A 16,382-nucleotide genomic window follows, 5' to 3' on the forward strand; every position below is an offset into this window, starting at 1 on the left:
AGTATAATTGTGCTTTGATCCTTTATTCAAACTCTTGGCGTTTGGATTCAGCCATTTGGTAAACCAAAGATAATAAATAACAAGTAGATGGAAGTCATGACATATTGATAAGCATTAGACATTATAAACAAGTGGACCGGCAACATGTTTTCAACAAGGACCGCTCAAGTCTCACTCAACCGTAGTTCATATAAGACACAGCAGTAGAAAAATAAATCTACCCCCCCCCCCCAAGGAAAATAGTAAGAACAAAATAAAAGTCTAACAAAAAGCATATGCTCAATGGTTCTGGGAGTAAAGTATTTCATGTCTATAAGGCCTCCTAGACAGAAGCTCTGACAACAGCACACTGCGAACGAGTGGCTAGAATATGGCACCGTAGCGGCGACTGACAAAACGTCAGTTTGACAAGAGACACGAGGGACCAACTGGATGTGCAATAACACAACAGTCTCTCGCAATAATGATTGTGGTACAAAACAGGATTTCTGAAATACAGTATAAAGTGAGAGAAATAAAGTCCCCAAATGTAACTTTCCCTTATTTATGATTAAATTCATCCCAAGGTGCATTTGGTTCTGGGTTCCACTTCATCCACACCCCAGATATACAGAACTTTCTCATCTCGCGTTTCCCCACACCAGAGATAATCAGAAACATTGAATGCAGGAAAGATTAAGAAACCATCTTCTTGTAGGGGAAGATGTTGTTTTAACATCAGTCTCATAACATTGTTGGAGAGAGTGAGGTTGTTTTATTTGTTGAGTTGGCAGGGGACGGTGGATGTCTTGTGTTAAAACGCTGCCTCCCAATTATCCACCATTTTCTCTAGCGCCCCACTAGCCCTCATCTTTCTCAGAGGACATTGATCCCTGGCTCTGGGCTAACCATCTCCTCCCTTCTACTCACTCCAGGTCCTGCAGGTTGATGGTGCTTCCTGTGAACTGGGAGTTGTCCGAGCCATTGTCATCCTCTGTCAAAGCAGGAGGTTCCTGAGGAAAGGCAGAAAGAAATGACTCCTTTACTTATGTTAACTACAGTACAAACAAACACACCAATCACTGACATTCATTCACTGACATTAAAACATCACAGCCTACATATCAGTATATACACACACAATATCTAGGTCTAATACATTGTACAGTGCAAATTACAATACAAGATATATAAAATGGCTGTGTCTCTTCACAGCCCCCTTTGTGCAGTAAGGTGTTCTTTTGCTGTTTTTTTGGTTAAAAAAAATATATATATAAAAAAAAAACTGGTTTTATTGCTAACTTGAGTTACCTGGGGTGGCAGAGAGTTCCATGCAGTCATGGCTCTATTTAATACCACACTTTTCCCAGCCTCTGTTGTGGACTTGCAGACTGAAGAGACCTCTGGTTGCATGTCTTGTGTTGTACCGATGACTGTCCGAACTGTGTGCCAACTGCTTGAACAGACAGTTCGGTACCTTCAACACATCAATACCTTGCACAAAGACCCATAGTGACGCACAAAGACCCATAGTGACACAGTCAATCTCTCAACTTTGAGCCAGGAGAGACTGACATGCATGTTACTGATACCTTCTCTCCGTGTACATTAACTGTGATCGATACAGTGCCTTGCGAAAGTATTCGGCCCCCTTGAACTTTGCGACCTTTTGCCACATTTCAGGCTTCAAACATAAAGATATAAAACTGTATTTTCTGTGAAGAATCAACAACAAGTGGGACACAATCATGAAGAGGAACGACATTTATTGGATATTTCAAACTTTTTTAACAAATCAAAAACTGAAAAATTGGGCGTGCAAAATTATTAAAGATAAGCTTTCATAGTGCCCGTCGAGTTCTTACTCTGATATTTAGAACCTAACAAGACAGGTGTGTGAATTTCCAAATCATGTCCAATCAATTGAATTTACCACAGGTGGCCTCCAATCAAGTTGTAGAAACATCTCAAGGATGATCAATGGAAACAGGATGCACCTTAGCTCAATTTCAAGTCTCATAGTAAAGGGTCTGAATACTTAAGTAAATAAGGTATGTTTATTTTTTAATACATTTGCAAAACTGTCTATCAAAACTGTAATTTTCATCATAGGTACACTTCAACTATGACAGACAAAATAAGAAAAAAAAATCCAGAAAATTACATTGTAGGATTTTTAAAATTAATTTATTTGCAAATTATGGTGGAAAATAAGTATTTGGTCAATAACAAAAGTTTCTCAATACTTTGTTATAGTGATGTTTTGGGGCTGTTGCTGGGCAACACGGACTTTCAACTCCCTCCAAAGATTTTCTATGGGGTTGAGATCTGGAGACTGGCTAGGCCACTCCAGGACCTTCAAATGCTTCTTATGAAGCCACTCCTTCGTTGCCCTGGCGGTGTGTTTGGGATCATTGTCATGCTGAAAGACCCAGCCACGTTTCATCTTCAATGCCCTTGCTGATGGAAGGAGGTTTTCACTCAATCTTACGATACATGGCCCCATTCATTCTTTCCTTTACACGGATCAGTCGTCCTGGTCCCTTTGCAGAAAAACAGCCCCAAAGCATGATGTTTCCACCCCCATGCTTCACAGTAGGTATGGTGTTCTTTGGATGCAACTCAGCATTCTTTGTCCTCCAAACACGATGAGTTCACATCTAGGAACTGCGTAACACTGTTGAGAGTTGCGCAAGACTTGAAAAGTAGCTGGTTTGTTGTCTTCCTGTATTGAACACAGATAGACCAGTCTTCAATTTGATTGATTATTAACGTTTAAAAATACCTAAAAAAGTTATATTTTGGTTTCATCTGACCATATGACATTCTCCCAATCTTCTTCTGGATCATCCAAATGCTCTCTAGCAAACTTCAGACGGGCCTGGACATGTACTGGCTTAAGCAGGCGGACACGTCTGGCACCGCAAGATTTGAGTCCCTGGTGGCGTAGTGTGTTACTGATGGTAGGCTTTGTTACTTTGGTCCCAGCACTCTGCAGGTCATTCACTAGGTCCACTGTGTGGTTCTGGGATTTTTGCTCACCGTTCTTGTGATCATTTTGACCCCACAGGGTGAGATCTTGCATGGAGCCCCAGATCGAGGGAGATTATCAGTGGTCTTGTATGTCTTCCATTTCCTAATAATTGCTCCCACAGTTGATTTCTTCAAACCAAGCTGCTTACCTATTGCAGATTCAGTCTTCCCAGCCTGGTGCAGGTCTACAATTTTGTTTCTGGTGTCCTTTGACAGCTCTTTAGTCTTGGCCATAGTGGAGTTTGGAATGTGACTGTTTGAGGTTGTGGACAGGTGTCTTTTATACTGATAACAAGTTCAAACAGGTGCCATTAATACAGATAACGAGTGGAGGACAGAGGAGCCTCTTAAAGAAGAAGTTACAGGTCTTTGAGAGCCAGAAATCTTGCTTGTTTGTAGGTGACCAAATACTTTTTCCCCACCATCATTTGCAAATAAATTCATTAAAAATCCTACAATGTGATTTTCTGGATCTATTTTTCTCATTTTGTCTGTCATAGTTGAAGTGTACCTATGATGAAAATTACAGGCCACTCATCTTTTTAAGTGGGAGAACTTGCACAATTGGTGGCTGACTAAATACATTTTTGCCCCACTGTACCTCTGTTGATATCACATACATTATTCAACATTTCACACAGTCCAAATACTGACTTTTAGCACCTTGGCGGTCTATAGCAACTTCCTACGATAATAGGCTTTAGGTGTGGCAGATGAACCTCATCGCCCAACATCAGTGTTCGACCTCACTAATGCTCGTGGCTGAATGGAAGCAAGTCCCCACAGTAATGTTCCAACATCTAGTGGAAAACCTTCTCAGAAGAGTGGAGGCTGTAAAAGCAGCATAGGGGGGAACGAACTCCAGATTAATGGCCTTGATTTTAGAACAATACGTTCGATAAGCAGGTGTCCACATACATTGTCATGTAGTGTACCTAAAATATAAAAAAATAAAAAGAGGGGCATGGATCAGAATACCAGTCAGTATCTGATGTGAGCACCAGTTTCATCAGCAGTCCGGGTGGCTGGTCTCAGACCACCCCGCAGGTAAAGAAGCCGAAAGTGGAGGCCCTTGGCTGGCATGGTTACATGTGATCTGCGTTTGCGAGGCTGGTTGGATGTACTGCCAAATTCTCTAAAACAACGGAGGCAGCTTTTGGTAGAGAAATGAACATTAATTTCTCTGGCAAATCTCTGGTCGACATTCCTGCAGTCAGCATGCCAATTGCACACCATCTCAAAACATGAGACATCTGTGGCATTGTGTTGTGTGACAAAACTGCACATTTTAGAGTGGCCTTTTGTCCCCAGCACAAGGTGCAACTGTGTAACAATCATGCTGTATAATCCTCTTCTTGATATGCCACACTTGTCAGTTAGATGGATTATCTTGGCAAATGAGAAATGCACACTAACAGGGATACAAACAAATTTGTGCACAAAATTTGAGAAAAATAAACTTTGTGCTTATGGAATTTTCTGAGATTATTTTTTATTTCAGTTCATGAAACATGGGACCAACAATTTACGTTTATATTTGTGTTTAGTTAAGCAATAACTACCCGGACTATCTGCACTGACCCTTTTTGCACAAACTCTTGAGTTATCACATACGCTGCTGTTACCGTTTATTATCTATCCTGTTGTCTAGTCACTTTATCCATAATTACATGTACATATCCACCTCAATTACCTCCGACTCTGTACCCAGTGTATACAGCCAAGTTATCGTTACTCATTGTGCATTTATTCCTTCTGTTGTTATTTTTATTATTGATCTTTTTCTCTCTGCATTGTTGGGAGGGGCCTTATGTAAGCATTTTGCTGTTAGTCTACACCTGCTGTTAACGAAGCTTGTGATTTAAAATGTGATATCTGACTAGCTATGAGAAATTAGTTTGTCTTGTCCAGTTAAGTAAATCAAAAGAGAATGGGCACAGGCCCTCAGACCGGTGTTCCCTCAAACTTTTTGAGGCACTGAGCAAATTTTAGGTCTTGTGAGCAGAAACTTGAACAGTGAGAATTTTGAGCAACTTCTAGGACATGTTTACAGTGAACATTCAGGCTGTACCCTTACAGTTTTAGACAGTAGCCAATAGGCTATTGTGGCTATTTGGGCATAATGTAGGCCTACCAACAAAACCAATGGTGCAAATCCCATAACCTTTTCATATGGAAATAGTTTTTGATTTCTATGTATAGCCTGTATGTGGTGTTCAATGCAGGCCTACACTGCATGAGGCTTAAAAACGTTTTTACATTATAAAGGGGTTGACATTAATTCATGATTTTGTACTTGGTCTATAACTATAACACCATTGGCCACTCATGGGTGACACATTCACTCTGTTGCGCTCTGGCCCTGCAAAAATCAGACCCAATCTTGCAAAGTTAGATTTGTTTTGTTGCATTGAAAAGGGGCTGATATGTTGATTCAATCACAAAAAAAACCCTTGCATCTGGCATTTCTTCTGCGCAGCAGTCTCGGAGGAAGTGAGTTGCAGCGCACGCGCGCAGCTTAGATAGACATTGCTTCAGTCCACGGCAATTTGGCTGCACAGTCATTGGCATTTTGGGTTTTTTGAAAACAAGAGTCACAAATAAAATATATTACTAATTATATCTGCAAAAAAAGCCCACCTGTAGGATGTTGACGGGAAGGTCCACGGTGAGTTGGGAGTGGGAGCTGGAGGGCTGGGAGCTCAGCTGGAAGGCTAGATCCCCGTCGCTGGGAGGGTCGTCCTTACACACAGACACACACTTTAAATACTTAATTTGAATACACAAATCACATTAAAAAGGATTCAGACATTCCAATGGTCATGCATGGACACACTCATATTTTATTTTGGTCTGTAATACATGCCTTCCTCATCAGCATTCTTGTCTGTGCCTTATAAATTAAAACGTTGGGCTAGCATTCCAAATGTCCTGGTAGGAGAACCTTCTCACCTGCAAGAGTTGGATCTGCACATACTGGGCTCCGGTGACAGGGTCACGGATAGTCAGCCCCCCATTGGCAGTTGCAGAACCTTCCCCAAAACGGGCGCTTGTGGGAACCAATGGCGCTGAGGCACTGCTGGCCTTCCCGCCTTTACTCTTCCTCTGACCCAATCCTGAGCTCCCTGTAACAAGAAAGGATTAAATAGTTCAAACTATTACTATTAGGGGCTAAATCATATGAGACTAGTACCGTATCTTTAATGATGCTGTCTTTCTCTACGACAGATAAAACAGGAGCATAATCATATGAGAAGTTCCTATTAGAGGTTGACCGATTAAATCGGAATGGCCGGTATTTTTGGGCGCAGATTAAAAAAAATGATATACCTTTATTTAAATAGGCAAGTCAGTTAAGAACACATTCTTATTTTCAATGACGGCCTAGGAACGGTGGGTTAACTTCTTAAGGTATAGGGGGCAGCATTTTCACTTTTGGATAAATAGCGTGCCCAATTTCAACTTCCTGCTACTCATGCCAAGAATATAAGATATGCGTATTATTAGTCGATTTGGATAGAAAACGCTGAAGTTTCTAAAACTGTTTGAATCATGTCTGTGAGTATAACAGAACTTATGTAGCAGGCAAAATACAGAGGACTAACCGTTCAGATTTTTTTTATTTTTAGGTCTCTGTCTGTTCACTGAGTTCTCATTGGGAAACAACATTTCTTAGGAACTTGTTTTCAGTTCCTATCGCTTCCACTGGATGTCACCAGTCTTTGGGATTTGGTTGAGGTTATTCATTTGTGCAATGAAGAAGTACGGCCATCTAGGAACTGCGTAACACTGTTGAGAGTTGCGCAAGACTTGAAAAGTAGCTGGTTTGTTGTCTTCCTGTATTGAACACAGATAGACCCGTCTTCAATTTGATCGATTATTAACGTTTAAAAATACCTAAAGTTGTATTACAAAAGTAGTTTGAAATGTTTTGGCTAAGTTTACAGGCAACTTTTGAAATATTTTGTAGTGACGTTGCGGAATTTGGAAGCTGTTTTTTTCTGGATCAAACGCGCCAAATAAATGGACATTTTGGATATATATGGATGGAATTAATCGAACAAAAGGACCGATTGTGATGTTTATGGGACATATTGAGTGCCAACAAAAGAAGCTCGTCAAAGGTAAGGCATGTTTTATATTGTATTTCTGCGTTTTGTGTAGCGCCTGCAGGGTTGAAATATGCTAACATCTTTGTTTACTGTTGTGCTATCATCAGATAATAGCTTATGTTTTCGCCAAAAAGCCTTTTTAAAATCTGACATGTTGGCTGGATTCACAACGAGTGTAGCTTTAATTTAGTATCTTACATGTGTGATTTAATGAAAGTTAGATATATCATTTTATTTGAATTTGCCGCGCTGCATTTTCCCTGGCTTTTGGCCAAGTGGGACGCAAGCGTCACCTATACCATAAGAAGTTAACTACACATGGTTGATGATATTACTAGATATTATCTAGTGTGTCCTGCGTTGCGTATAATCTGCCTGAGCATACAAGTATCTAAGTATCTGACTGAGCGGTGGTAGGCAGAAGCAGGTGCGTAAACATTCATTCAAACAGCACTTTTGTGCGTTTTGCCAGCAGCTCTTCGTTGTGCGTCAAGCATTGCGCTGTTTATGACTTCAAGCCTATCAACAACCGAGATGAGGCTGGTGTAACTGAAGTGAAATGGCTAGCTAGTTAGCGCGCACTAATAGCATTTCAAATGTCACTCGCTCTGAGCCTTGCAGTGGTTGTTTCCCTTGCTCTGCATGGGTAACGCTGCTTCGAGGGTGGCTGTTGTCGTTGTATTCCTGGTCCGAGCCCAGGGAGCAGCGAGGAGAGGGACGAAGCTATACTGTTACACTGGCAATATTAAAATTCCTATAGGAACATCCAATAGTCAAAGGTTGTTGAAATACAAATGGAATTGAGGGAAATAGTCCTATAATTCCTATAATAACTACAACCTAAAACTTCTTACCTGGAAATATTGAAGACTCATGTTAAAAGGAACCACCAGCTTTCATATGTTCTCATGTTCTGAGCAAGGAACTGAAACGTTAGCTTTCTTACATAGCACATATTGCACTTTTACTTTCTTCTCCAACACTTTGTTTTTGCATTATTTAAACCAAATTGAACATGTTTCATTATTTACTTGAGGCTACATTTATTTTATTGATGTATTATATTAAGTTAAAATAAGTGTTCATTCAGTATTGTTGTAATTGTCATTATTACATTGTCATAAATACTTTTAAAAAATTTAAATAAAATAAAAATCGGCCGATTAATCAGTATCGGCTTTTTTGGTCCTCCAATTATCGGTATCGGCTTTGAAAAATCATAATCGGTCGACCTCTAGTTCCTATGATGCTTAGCCAAATTAGCCAAATTGTGAGAGGAATGTGGGCTATAAATTAACCTGAGCAGGCGGTGGGGCCTCTCTGTTTCCTCTTCTTGGCCAGCTGGATAGCTCTGTAGTCAGTCCGCGCTGAGCCACTACTTTCCTACAAGGCAGATGGGGAAAAACGTGACACACGAAACAACTGCCGTGACTCGGAACATGTATAGAAACGAGGACAAATAACATCTTATCTCAACTGAATGTCAAATTAAGGGAAAACACGGTTATTTGAATTTCATTCTTCAAATGCTGTAACCAGAGCGTTAGTTAGTAAGCCACTCACCAGGAAGGAGCAGGGCGAGACTGCCGAGCTGTGGCTGAGCTCAGGCTCTTTCTGTGGGCTGAACGTGCAGCCACTGCCAGGGAACACAAACTGGGTCAGCACCTTGCCCCCCTCCTGCTGCCCCAGCACCTCCACACAGCCCAAGAGAGGCCCGCTGCCACCCCTGCTCCCTCCAGCCTCAGTCACCTTAGAGGGGGACGAGAGGAGCTTGGGCCCAGGGGGCGCAGCCAGAGGTGAGGGCTCGGCAGCCAATGTGCTGGAGGAACTGAGGGTGTGTGTGAGTGTATGGTGGTCTGCGGTGGATGTGGCAGCCTGCATGGTGAGGGCCGTAAGGGAGCTGAGGGCTTCGGGGGTGACTGTCTGCACGTCGTCCAGGTTGAGTGTGCCCTGCGGGGGGAGGACTCCAACTGTCCCCTCCAGGTGGCCCATGTCCGCCCCTGCCGCCAGGATTAGCGGGTCCACGGAGGCTTTGGCCATGGTAGCACCGTGCCCGGAAGTGCCCAGGGCGGTGCCAACCGAGGCTGGATCGATGGTGAGGATGCCTGAGCTGACCAGGGACAAGTCCATGGCAAAGGAGCCTGCTGGCCCTGCGCTGCCCACGGGCACCCCGACCCCATGGGTGGTGGGCGCAGGACCCCCAAGCACAGCAGAGAACAGGGAGCTGAGGTCCAGGTTGGCAAGCTGGTCGCTTCCGGTGACTCCCGAACCAGTTCCTGTGGCAGTGGCTCCGCTGACCAGCTCGCTGCTGGGGGTCAGCGTGGGTGTGGCCTCCAGCTGGCTTAGCACGTCTGATTGGACGAAAGAGACACAGTCATTACACAGGCGGTGGGGGTGTTTGAGCATGTGTTTCTTGAGGAACAGAGTATGTGTGTGTGATCCGTACCGGGGCTGAGGTGGTGGTGTTTGAGCATGTGGCTCTTGAGGCTACTGCGGGAGGAAAAGTGCTTGCTGCAGTTGGCCACGGGGCAACACGTCCTCAGGCTGCCCACGTCTTGCTTGTGCTTCTTCGAGTGGATATACAGGCTGCTCCGTGCTGAGAACTTGGCACTGCAGCCTACACAGGCACACACACGTAAAACATTTATCAGAGGCCCTTTAGAGAGAAGGGCATATCCAACGATCAACCAAAAGCAGTTCAGTCCAAAAAAACTTTAAAAGGGGGAAATTTATGTTTTGATTAACCCTACATGGATAAAAGGACGAAGCCAACGGTAAGAGAACAAGGCCCGTATTCATAAAGCGTCTCAGAATAGACCATAGCAGTGATGAACTAGGATCGGGCCTCCCCTGTCCATGTCGGCTAATCTTATTCACTATGGCAAACGCTGATCCTAGATTATCTCATGATGACACCTACCGTCTACGTGGCACTCAAAGGGCTTGGTGCCCAGGTGGGTGATGCTGTGGCCCTTGAGGTGCTCTGCCCGGGTGAAGGACTTGCCACAGCCCTCCTCTGGGCAGGTGAAGCGCCTGTCGTCATCATGCTTCCTGAAATAACAGAGGGTGGGTTGGTGCGGTCTATGTGGTCCAAGGTTCAATTCTTTCATCATATGTATACAAATATAATGGAATGCTTACTCCTATGGCTCAGGGAGTTTGAGCTATGGGTTTGCTGGCATTCCAGAAAGGAACACATAAAACTGGATGTGTTTTGTAATGGCAAGATGCTTTGGATAAAACTTATGATAAATTACCTTTTTATTATTACCGCATTATCAATGAGGGAAGTGTATGACTCTGAACTAAAAATCCAACACTTTCAAACAAGAGTGACAATTTGGTAGGATAGTTATGAGAGGCCCTAAACTAGAACAGAGGACCCACACCATCACAATACCTAAACAACTCAGGGATGGAAAGTTGAGTGAGGGACAGCATTAAGTTACCTTTTGTGCCTAAGTAACTTGGACATGCTGGTGAAGGACCAGCCACAGGCTTCTGAATCGCAGATGAATGGCCTCTCGCCTGAAACCGAAAGAGGAGACTTAGCCTAAGCATGAGTAACTATACTACTGGTGAAACATGGACAACATAATATGGATTTGTGTCTGTGTTTTGATATCAATATCATATGAGCATTTATTGGTTGTGTACACAGATTTGCAGGTGTTATAGCAAGCACAGCTAAATGCTTATGTTACTAGCTACAACAGTGCAGTAGAATATACACTATATATACAAAAGTATGTGGATACGCCTTCAAAACAGTGGATTTGGCTATTTCAGCCACAACTGTGGCGGAAAGGTGTACAAATTTGAGCACACAACCTCCAAAGAAAAATATTGGCAGTAGAATGGCCATACTGAAGAGCTCAGTGGCTTTCAACGTGGCACTGTCATAGATTACTCCTTTGTAACAAGTCAGTTCATCAAAACTTCTGCCCTGCTAGAGCTGCCCCAGTAAACTGTAACTGCTGTTACTGCTCAGCCGCAAAGTGGTAGGCCACACAAGCTCACAGAACGGGACCACCGAGTGCTGAAGAGCGTAAAAATCGTCTGTCCTCGATTGCAACACTCACTACCGAGTTTCAAACTGCCACTGGACGCAACATCAGCACAAGAACTGGTCGTTGGGAGCTTCATGTAATGGGGTTTCCAAGGCCGCGCAGCCGCACACAAGCCTAAGATCACCATGCCAAATGTCGGCTGGAGCAGTGGAAACGCGTTCTCTGGAGTTTTGAATGCTGCTTCACCATCTGGCAGTCCGACCGACGAATCTGGGTTTTGGGGATGCCATGAGAACGCTACCTGCCTCAATGCATAGTGCCAACTGTAAAGTGTGGTGGAAGAAGAATAATGGTCTGGGGCTGTTTTTCATGGTTTGAACTATGCACCTTAGTTCCAGTGAAGGGAAATCAACACTACAGCCTAGAATGATATTCCAGACTATTATTATGTGCTCCAACTTTGTTGAAGGCCCATGCTGTTTCAGCATGTCAATGCACCTGTGCACAAAGCAACATCCATACAGAATTGGTTTGTTGAGATCGGTGTGGAAGAACTTGACTGGCATGCACAGAGCCCTGACCTTAACCCCATCGAGCACGTTTGGGATGAATTGGCACACCGACTGCGCGTCAGGCCTAATCGCCCAACATCAGTGCCCGACCTCACTAACGCTCTTGCTGAATGGAAGCAAGTCTATGAAGCAGTGTTCCAACATCTAGTGAAAAGCCTTCCCAGAAGAGTGGAGGCTGTTAAAGCAACAAAGGAGGGACCAACTCCATATTAATGCCCACAATATTGGAATGAGATGGTCGACAACAGGTGTCCACATACTTTTGGTCATGCAGTTTGTGTGTTGACAGTTTTGTTAGTCACTTTGGATCAAAATTCATCTGTGGCAGTTTTCACTCAGCTTATAAAAAGCGTTAAGCAACCTTAAATGTTAAAATTGAACGTGATGTAGTATGGGAACATTTCAGGTGGATGCTACTCATGACAATGTAAAGTGCACTCAGACCTTTGGAAAAGTGTTAAGGCTATAAAAACATATCAATCACTATGAAGTACCTGTGTGGCTGCGCATGTGGATCTTGAGGCGGCAGGCCTTGTCATAGCGCTTGTCGCAGCCCGGATAGGTGCAGGTAAACTGGCCCGTCTCGCGGAAGTGTGTGCGGTTGTGGGAGAATAGGGCACTGTAGGTGATGAAGGTCTTCTCACAACCTGAGACACACACACACAGGTTAAATACCCACGCAAAGACAAAATAAATACATTCTGTGACAATATATATGAATACACGTGCATATAGACTGTTTAAAGTGAATGTGAAAATGTGAGTCTCAACATCATTCTGTTACCAAGGAATTGCCCATTAAATAGTTGTTCAGGTGAAATGAATGTTCAGAATGTTGATTCAAGTTTCAATGTAACATGCACAAGTACAGTGAAATGCCTTGAGTTGAAGGCATTTGACTACACAAGCGCATAGGACATTGAAACTTGAAACATCATTCTGAACATTCATTTCACCTGAACAACGTTCGCCTCACCTGGAAACTCGCACTTGTGCGGCCTCTCGGGTTCAAAATGGGCCCGCTGGTGATTGGTCAGCCGGGTGGCACTGCGGAAGCGCTCACTGCAGATTTCGCACACAAAGGAGTTCTCTTGGTCGTGCTGCTTCACGTGCGCCTTCAGGTTGTAAACCGTGGTGAAGCGGCGGCCGCAGCCCTCCCACTCGCACTTGTGTGGCCGCACCTTGTCGTGAGACTGGAGGTGGCGTTTGAGCTTGTAGGAGGTGGTGAAGGCCCAGCTGCAACCCTCAAAGGTGCATTTGAAGGGCCTCTGGTCCTCAGTGTGGTTGAGAAGGTGCATCTTGACCTTTTGGCGTGCGTCGAAGGTGCTGAGGCAGCCGGGCTGGGGGCAGCGGTACGTTGTGACTAAGGCACCTTTCTTGGAGAGTCCTGAAGCACCGATGAAGCTGACAGGTTGGAAGTCGTCGTTGTCGACATAGTCGACGAAAGAACCCTCTGGGCGCAGGGACACCAAGTCACCCTCGCTTATGGCACACAGTGTCCCACTCTCCTGCTTGATGACTGGGCACGAGTCCAGAGAGGCGCCAAACTCTGACAATGAACAGTGGTCAGCCAGAGCCAGTTCGGAGTCACTTGCGGACATGCCAAGCCTAGGCTCTTCGTGGTGGCCAGTCCGAATAACTGCCACGTTGCTGATTTTCCCAATGGATTTGGTCCCGCTGTCATAGTTGAGAAGCACTATGTCCTCATTGTCTTTCATTCCAAGGTGTTCCTTCAAGCCGACCATTCCGTCATCTTTGTGGGTGTAACCCTCTGGAGGTGCTGCTAGAGTCAGTATCCCGTTTTCTATGGTTACTATGATGCTTTGGTTGTTTATCATGATGGTTCCAGAGAAAGTCTCGTTGGCAGAGGCCCCATCTGCATTGGCGGAAGCAGAGAGGCTCGTTCCAGGGTCGGAAATGAAGTCGGAAGTGTCCATCGTGTCGCTCATTTCCACGATATAGGTGTTTTCTGAAATCAAGGCACTGCGTTCTCTAGCTTCGGGCTGAGAAAGTAATTCGTCTGCCGCGCCACTGTCAATGTTGTCAAGGTGGCCGCATATGTTATCGCCATATTCGTTTGTCAAAACAGCGTTTTCATTCTCCGTTTCATAACACATAGAGTGTTTTTCATTCGGTACAGTTGCCTCACCCTCACTATTTGAACTTGAAATTAATGCACTACACTGAGGAGCAGTTATTTTCAAGGCCTTGCCTGCTAAATTGTTCAAATTCTCGTCTGATTCAATAAGGGCATTGGTGTTTTGAACCTCCATCGAATTACATGGAATGATTTTGGAATCTTCAGACTTCTTACCGATTATTGTATCTCCATCTTTGGATGGATTCCCCAGTCTGTCTTTATTTGTGTCATTTCCATCCTCTTGGACAATGTTGAAAACCACATACAATCCCTCGGTGTTTTTATTCGCGCTAACCGTGGTGTTGCTCCTGTAGGCCGCCGTGCTCTCGCTCGCCAATGACTGCAACAGGGAGGCGCCGTCTTCATGTTGCTGCCGTAAAACCGCAGTTTGCAGTTGCTGCGAATGTTCGTCTTCCCCCTCAAAGAAAGGCAACGCCATTTGCAATATGCTATCCCCACTTTCAACATCATATTTGTAACCCGTCCTCAAATCTTGTGGAGGCAGTTGTGTGTTTAGCTCCCTTTCTTTCAAAGTATTCACGTTACGGAGTCCCACACTCGCTGTTTGGGCTTGAAGAGGGCTATTATTTTTACCGTTCTGCTTGCAGACGGGCAGGCAAACACCGCTGCCATTTTCTACCAGCAGGCGAAATGGAGATGTCCTCGGCCTATTGTTGTTGTTGCTTTGCAGTTCGTGCGATTCCAAATTTTCCTCTGCTTCGTTCTCGTTCGAAATGGAGCGAGAAAGTGTCGTTGTCCTAAACTGAGACGAGCCTGTTCTACGTGGGGCGCCATGTTGATAGTAAATGTTTTGGGCATCAGAAAGCCCCTGGATTTCCATCTTGGTATCCCTGTAGCAGGCTGCAGTGCATACAAGGCCCGCCCTTCCCACAAATGGGGAAGGCGAGCCGGTAAGCAACGCCAAAGTTTATCGTAAACCGTGGCCGGAATGGATGGATAACAAACCGATGGAATGGAACTATTTGTATCTTATTGCAAAGTTCAAACCATTCAAACGACCTGCGGTGCCGTAATAAATACTTGTTACATTCATGTTATCATTGTATTGAATATTTTCTGAAAGCAAACTTAGTTTTGCATTGTATGTGGTCTAAAAATATTAATGGGTTACGGGAGATTGCTATTATTGAGGACCATTAGGTGGCACTATAAGCTCTTTACTGTCCAGACGATGTTACATAGTTGAAACAAAATTCTAACTTTTCAAAGGAGAACAAGACATAAAAAGTACTAATTAATTCATATCTTTAAAATTAAACAAACGTTTAGTTGTCTTATATGTTTGAATGGTAACTTCTATATGCCCTTAACATTAATTCTCTAAATTACTTTGAGGTCACCTGTGCATGCAACTCTTGATAGTCTGAAGGCCTCTGTATGCTCACTAATATACACTTTTTTTGGTCAATGCACAATCAGTATTGTCATTACTATATAATGCGTTTAAATGTGTTAATGTAACTATAAATAGTGTATTTTATTTTGTATGAAAGTCTTTCAGGATTAGTAATTCACTGTAAGGCAGAAATCTTTCTCTTAAGATTCACAGATTTCCATGTAGGCCTATTAAGCATACACATAAATAGTTACAGACCATGCACATTAGTAATGAATATGATGATCTATTTTAGGGGAATGAGATGCACTGTCCAGGGCAATTACCTTTCTTAAAGCATGCATGATTTTGTTAACTCCAAGAACAAACATAATCTGCCAACTTCAATAGTGAGATAAGTCTTAATAATATATCTTTATTTGATTTATAAGATAAGATATATAAAACAAATGGGCAAATTTACAAATAGGTTTTGACCAACACAAGCAGATAAGGAATAACATAGATATACATTTACAGAATCATTATAGAAAGAAAATCAGGAGGAAGACAGATCACATAATATTCTGTACATGAACTACGATATATTTACATTAGGTATACTTGTAAGCAAACACAGTCACAAAACACTTGAATGGGTAAAGGGGATTGTAAGCAGCATATAGTTTATGTCTGTCAAGCCTAGTTCAATGAGAAGGTTAAACTTATACTGTACACAGAACACAGCCGGATATTCATGCTTTATGCAAAAATATTCAACAGGTGATGTGAATTGAAGTTTACTTTGGTACTTTATAACACTGCTACATGCATGCACTATGTTTAAACGTTGTGTCTATTAGAATTTTATCTACTATTCAAATGCTCCATTATCGTTTTTGGTTCTTATATATATATATTATATATTATTATGTATATTTTTTTATTTCACCTTTATTTAACCAGGTAGGCCAGTTGAGAACAAGTTCTCATTTACAACTGCGACCTGGCCAAGATAAAGCAAAACAGTGCGACACAAACAACAACACGGAGTTACACATGGAATAAACAAACGTACAGTCAATAACACAATAGAAAAGTCTATATACAGTGTGTGCAAATTAAGTAAGATTAGGGAGGTAAGGCAATAAATAGGCCATAGTTGCGAAATAAATGACAATTTAGCAATTAAACACTGGA

The 16,382-nt window shown here is 43.1% G+C and overlaps 1 protein-coding gene across 1 annotated transcript; it reads right to left on the reverse strand.

Moving 5' to 3' along the window:
* Positions 1 to 2: 2 nt before the first annotated feature.
* si:dkey-156n14.3 (zinc finger protein ZXDC) lies at positions 3 to 14,785 on the reverse strand. Its single transcript, XM_024445787.2, has 10 exons — positions 12,683 to 14,785; positions 12,201 to 12,353; positions 10,574 to 10,652; positions 10,045 to 10,175; positions 9,571 to 9,741; positions 8,688 to 9,475; positions 8,423 to 8,507; positions 5,965 to 6,137; positions 5,653 to 5,754; positions 3 to 992 (listed from the first exon to the last, which is right to left on the reverse strand). The coding sequence occupies exons 1-10, from the start codon at positions 14,685 to 14,687 to the stop codon at positions 906 to 908; spliced, it is 3,774 nt and encodes a 1,257-aa protein (XP_024301555.1). The 5' UTR covers positions 14,688 to 14,785; the 3' UTR covers positions 3 to 905.
* Positions 14,786 to 16,382: the final 1,597 nt, after the last annotated feature.

The sequence above is a fragment of the Oncorhynchus tshawytscha genome, linkage group LG02, assembly GCF_018296145.1.
Source record: "Oncorhynchus tshawytscha isolate Ot180627B linkage group LG02, Otsh_v2.0, whole genome shotgun sequence".
In the NCBI taxonomy this organism is placed as follows: domain Eukaryota; kingdom Metazoa; phylum Chordata; class Actinopteri; order Salmoniformes; family Salmonidae; genus Oncorhynchus; species Oncorhynchus tshawytscha.